Source organism: Coffea arabica, chromosome 5c (assembly GCF_036785885.1).
Source record: "Coffea arabica cultivar ET-39 chromosome 5c, Coffea Arabica ET-39 HiFi, whole genome shotgun sequence".
Lineage (NCBI taxonomy): Eukaryota > Viridiplantae > Streptophyta > Magnoliopsida > Gentianales > Rubiaceae > Coffea > Coffea arabica.
In genome coordinates, this window is record NC_092319.1 from 6,187,364 (window position 1) to 6,193,837 (window position 6,474).

General features: G+C 30.5%; 1 protein-coding gene and 1 long non-coding RNA gene across 2 annotated transcripts; both read right to left on the bottom strand.

The window, feature by feature from the left end:
• Window positions 1-2,482: 2,482 nt before the first annotated feature.
• On the bottom strand, window positions 2,483-3,476 carry LOC113689110 ((+)-neomenthol dehydrogenase-like). The gene is made up of 2 exons (XM_027206939.2): window positions 3,294-3,476; window positions 2,483-2,863 (listed from the first exon to the last, which is right to left on the bottom strand). The coding sequence occupies exons 1-2, from the start codon at window positions 3,474-3,476 to the stop codon at window positions 2,483-2,485; spliced, it is 564 nt and encodes a 187-aa protein (XP_027062740.2).
• Window positions 3,477-3,772: 296 nt separating this feature from the next.
• Window positions 3,773-4,071, bottom strand: LOC140007419 (uncharacterized). The gene is made up of 2 exons (XR_011814728.1): window positions 3,969-4,071; window positions 3,773-3,803 (listed from the first exon to the last, which is right to left on the bottom strand). It is a non-coding gene; the product is annotated as an uncharacterized lncRNA (long non-coding RNA).
• Window positions 4,072-6,474: the final 2,403 nt, after the last annotated feature.

Consider the following 6,474-nt stretch of genomic DNA (forward strand, 5'->3'; position numbering starts at 1 on the left):
TATATTAATGCCTATGAATTTAATAAAATGGTAAATTTTTAATAAATTTATTTTCTAGGTCACAAGTATAAAAATTAAAGTTTTATTAATGTAGCATAATCTTTGAAAATTATAGTAAAATTACCCATATGTTAAGTTCTGTGACTTTCAAACATACTTTGTATCATTTACATTATGGATTTGTATCCATATTTTTTCAATCAAATTCTTTTTTTATTGGCAAATGGTATGTAAATTATTATAAAATGTATTTTATAATAATCATAATTTTTTATAGATGAATATTATGTAAACTGTTAAAATTATCAATTAAAAAATGACTTAATCTTACTACTTTATGGCGTATATTAGTCTAATTGACTAAAAAATTACTGTAATCATGTGTACGTTGATTGTTGAACTGAAATTTTCTTTATTACTAGTACAAGTTCTTCTAATCAAAGCAAAATCAAATCAAATATCTTTTCCTTTTGTTTGCAGTAGTTATGCTTAGTAAATTATTAAACCATTTTTACAATACATAATTTCTCCTAAAATTAGTAACATTTTCCATGACCTCTAACCTTGTCAATAATACTAACCACCAACATGTAGATAATTTTAAAAGCAAAAGCCATCAATATGACAAAAAAAGAATATTTTCGGGCTAAACGAAAAAATTGCGATTCTATATAAAATAAAAAAAATTCATCATGAATAAAAATGAATTGCAAAGTTATCACATTTCTAATTTCATATGCAACCAGAATTTCACGCAGCATTACTTTAGAGGAACTTTTCTTTTTCACACTAAGGAACCAATCTCAATCTCTATGTCTCTTTTATTTTTTTCTTTAACCATTAAATGGGGTCAAAGTTGTTAGCAGTAAAATACTAAATAAATTTAATTCCATTTCAAGCTCTAGTTAATTGTATACTAATATTTTACACCACAATCAATTGTGCAGCAATTTCCTTTTTTTTTAAGTAGCTATTATTTATTTTAATACTTAGGTTAAATATTTATATATAAAATAATAGCAATAGAATACCAATCCTCGGATCCATGGAACTTCAATTATTGTTCATAAAACTAATTTTGCATTGATAACAATTAGTCTACAGAATGAAAAGTCAATGGCAACAATTGGTAAAATATAGCAATTTTTAATTATGGGAAAATAAACAACTAAGTTCCCAAATATTTCACTTTTATTGTTTATAAAATCTCAAATTGTTAACTAAATTCAAAATAATTCTATTGTCAAAAATATTTTTCCTCAAATTAACTTTAATGATTAGATGTGAGATACAAATATGGTAAAATATCCCTCATACATATGTCATTGATATTTGAGACTCTTAGCAAAAAAAAAAATTTGTTGTTAAAATAACATTGTATCATAGTGTACTAATTATTTTAGGACCATTTTATACGTGAACTAAATTTAATTTAAATTATACAATAGATTATATATGCATGTGATTTTCATTTATAATTGTTGGATCCCATTTTTATGAACAATCTCCCAAGGAAAAAAGTCCAGATCATACTTATTTTCTTATATTAATTGTTATACTAATTTTGTCATTTTTTATTGTTATATTATTTCTCATTTTGTTTGGGTTTTATCTCTTATTATTTATCATTTTGTTTGGATTTTAACTCTTATTATTTCGTGTGTCCTAGATGTAAATTTATTAAAATTTTGTCATCTTATTATATTCATAGGCATTGAATTATAAAAATTATGATATATAAACAAGTGATATTCTATATATAACTAAGAAGATTTGTCGTTATTGTTATCCAAACCTTCAAACTTTTCAAAAATTGAAAATGATTAAAAACTTATAATATGACAAAATTTTATTACATATTTACGAGATTATGTGAAAAGTCAAACTATTTTTCATAGTATTTTAAAATATATAAATACAAAATTTTTTAAATTATACATATAATCATGTCTTATGCAGGCATATTACGAGTACTTACTAACTAAGGTACTAAGTTTTAATCATTAATAAAACATCTTATCATTATTTTAAATAAATTTCCTAATACTAGTTTGAAATATGTTTTAAAGCAAAATAGTACATGTGTCCCATAAATCAGTAAGTTTTGATTATTAATCAAATTTATCATGTTATCAGTAAGAATTACTATTTATGTATAATAACTTATTATTACTTGAATTAAACTTACTCTCTAAAAAGTAAGTTTGTGATATAAAGTAATAATTTATTTATTTAAAAAGTAAATTTAATAGTTATTCCAATTTACCTTTTGAAGTATAAAAGTTGCTAATTTATTATGACTAACTTACTATTTTAGATGAAAAACTTACTTTTTTATTTTTAAGTGTTATCCTATTTAGGTGAATAGGTCCATCAAGTAATCAAATGATCGCTAAAAGTGCAACGACTTATTATATCAGGTAAAAAATTATTTCGTTACCATAACTATCGTTACTAAAGCATTGTCCGAGAAGGATTATCTCTATTCAAGAGGTGATACTTCACCGCAAATGAAGAACAAGCCAGAAGGACCATCATCAGGCAGCAGAGCTAGCCTCACAACACTTTCAGCACCTTCTTCTACAGTCAATATGCCAGATTCGAAGTTTATATCTGTTTTGACAAAACCAGGACAGACACTATTGATCTTGATGCAGGGATGCATCTTTGCGACAACAATTGTGTATGCATTCATGGCTGCTTTCGAGACTGTATAAGCAGACAGGAATGAAGGCCAGCCTTTGGCTTCTTTGGAACCTTCGTTTAAGTCTTTCAGGTATTGATTGAGCACCTCATCCACACTCTCTTCTGTAAGGTTGTCGACATCAGTAAATATCCCTCTGGCCCATTCACTGGGTATATTCTGAAGCAAATTGAGAAAACTTTATGTAAGCTGTTTACGGGATTTACAGTTTTCCCTATGACATGGATACTTCATTGAGTAACTTGTCAACCGAAAATAGAAATCACTAGCTAACGTGACTTCTAGATGTCCATTTGCTCAATGTTTTCGTAAATTTGAATTTCCTGTGGATTGTCAAATCCCCCTATCTGTGGTTTATCAAAGTCTGGAAGATAAGAGATTTTAAATCGGGAATCAGGGTGGCTTCAGAACAGAGTTAAAATCCTGAGGTCATCAGAGAACTCGATGCGTGGAGCCAGAATTAAGTCCAAGGCCTCTGTATGCTGTTAAGAAGCATTGTTGGTTCTTTTAAGTTTGTGCCAAGTTTACTATCCTGCACAACAATGTACAATCTACACACTCGAAGAAATACAATTACAAGCTGATTTACCTTTAGCTTTCCCGCGCCTGAGGAAACGTTGACAACTCTTGGTGATTGAGATAATTGGAGAAGAGGAACAATGGCTTCAATCATTCTTTTGGTACCATAATAGTTTGTTTGAAAGCATTGTACTTTCAATTCGTAAGTCTCTTTGATCGTACTGCTCCAGTCAACTTTAGCTTGTGCCTGCATTGGGCAAAACGAAGGAAAATGTTCATGTATTAAAAGGACACCAATAAAAGGGCAGGTGTATGACACATTGAAACCTATAAAAATCATATATTGCAACTAATTCCGGAGAATCTTAACTAGCAAGATGAGACAGGAAAAGAACAGGATAAAGAACATGATCTCCAGAAGAAGGAAAAAGCAGGAGATTTTGGAAATTTGAAAGAGGACCAGAATCTAGATGATTTTTAAGGTAAAATCCAAATTTACCTCTTCACTAGCACCAGCTCCAACCGCAGCTTTAAAAGCATCAGAGTCTATATCAGCTCCAATAATTCCTGCATTATTCACCTGATCGATAAAACAAAAGACATGCATGAGTGGTTACAATTTACAAGACACTAAATTTGGCATTGGGTGAATTATCTCCTTATGCCCATCTTGTCACCAAAGGGGAATCTGGTTTTACAGAAAATCAATAAGTCAGATATTGGAATTGGAGTTGCTCTGTCATACCAAGATATCAAGCCTTCCAAACTGAGTCTTGATGAATTCAGCAAGGGAAGCAACACTAGACGAATCTGCCACATCAAGCTGATGAAATAGCAAATGATCAGCACTAAACGACAGCTTCCTCTTATCCACAAATTTCATTGAATAACCGTCTAAGCTACTACACACACACGCATATATATATATATATATAAATATATGTATGTATGTATATATATAAGATCATCTACTGGAGGAAACATAGGCAGCATTTACTCAAAGAAAGTAGAAATTTGATGAGGCATATTACTGAATCATCAAACATTTCAAGAGAATGCATGACTTTGATGGTAGAAAGTTTTACAAAATTAAACAAACTCACTAATGATGGAATTTATTAGGTATTTGGGTGGTATTAAAATGGGTCTAACCCGTTTTAGCCCCACCCATATTGGTCCCATGACTAATATGGGACTACTTGGGTATATAGCCCATATTTTGCAGTTCTAATTAAGTCCCGTGCAAAATCTTACCAATTCCGCCCATTTGCCATCTCTTTTCATAATGCCAAATGCTCCCTTATGTAGGTTAAAAGAGTGGACAAGTCTAAGAGGAACAAGAAGATCAATATTAATTGGACTTAAATTAGAAGATTGTTACTAAAATTATTTTGTTAGTAGCTAAGCTTGCTGTACGTAGTTGTTAGTGTTTCCAAGATAGGTTGGCTTTTTAAAAAAAAAAAAAAAAATTGGGTTGGTTGTGCTCTAGTTTTGAGTATTTTCAATAAAGTTAGGTTCTTGGTTAATTGGTTGTATTGGTTATTAGAAGTTCTTGTACTTGTGGGTTATTTCTGTGGTCTGCTCTCAATAATATTTGATGTCAAATAAATAAATAAAATACATTAATATTGTCTGAAAATGATACTAATACATCTTGTCTGAATGATAAACAGTTCATCTTCTGAGTAAATGTTTATGTCAAATAATATCTAATGAGCACCCAGATGAATACATTTGGTCATGCAATCATTAGTTTTTTGTTTCGGGAGAAAAGAATAACATATCTGGTTAGCACACAATTATCCTCCAATCTTCATGGAAATCCTTATCATGTTTTAGGAAAATTGGCCTTTATTCAAAGTAGTCTCAGAAGCATTCACCTAAGGAAATATAACAGATTAATCAGTTTTTCTTATGTTATTGGTTATGGCGAAAAAGAAGCGTCTTTAATCTCGAAACAGCGCCTATGAATCTGTGTCTCTACTTACTCAACGAGGGATATCTGGAAGAATCACTGAAATTGAACTAATTTACATAGAAAAGAAAGAAATTTGAGAAAAACCCTTTCCATAAACAATTTGGACAGCAAATTTTCAGAATTTAGAAAAAGGGATTCACCAAATCAAGAATGGAATCAATGCATGACAGTCCAGCTAGAAGAAACTTTTATGAAAACTTGTACTTCATCTATTGAGTTTACATACACTGATAGGGATCTCATGTACAAACCCTACAGCCTTGTTGATATTCGATCAAGCATTTCCTGGAATCTTCCAACATCACACCAAATTCTGAGCAATCCCTGTTGATTATAACCAAGTTCGTTTGCAGATTCATCAAGTAAATAAGCTAAAGAAGGATGGTTGATAAGCTTTAGATGGACGGTCAGTCTCTCCATTGCTTCACTATCTGTTCCCACCAGTAAAGGAATCTGCCGTTCCGAAAAGAGCCATCCATCTCCCCTTTCATTGCTGCTTCTTAATCTTTGATAAGTAGGAGATGAGCTCTTGCCGCTTCCTTTCATTTTGCTTCTTCTACTTATTGACTAGACAGTAGACAATCTGGACTTTGAATTGCAGGGAATTGAAGAATAGTTGGTCAGTGATGACTTTTTGGCCAAAAAAAAAAAAAAAATCGTTATCTGTATTGACTCCCGAGGTGGCGTGTGGGCTATTTGTTAAATTAATGTCGCTGCATTGATTAGTCTTAATGCTTACTGAATGACTATTCCACAGTCAAGGAAGTGGGAAAGGAGAGTAAACAGCTGTTTAGATACTGGTTTTAAGACATGACCATCTTGATCGAATTCTCTCTTTTCTAAAAAATACTTAGGTAGAATATGTCTACTTGTCCACTTGTTTGAATTTTTTATATTTTTAAAAATTACAAGCATAAGAATTTTTCTAATGGATACTTTCGGATAAATTTTAATATATGTAAACTACACCTAATTTAACATGTAAATGCGCACACATATTTAATATATCTCCTGCATATATAGTTGTCATTTCACCTAAAATGTATTTAAAATATATTCTTAAAACTAAATAGAGTATGTGATTATTTCCAGTTCTAAATTGATATGTCGCACTTGACTTTGGCAGTCTCATCTAAGTTTATTGGACCAAATTCACTCATATTAAAACTTGCTCTACGTTCTCCATCATTAAAAGAAAAAAAATTATTTTTAATTTTTTAAAGAAAGACAAACTTCGTAATAAAGTTACATTGCTGAGGATTCATCTTGCTGT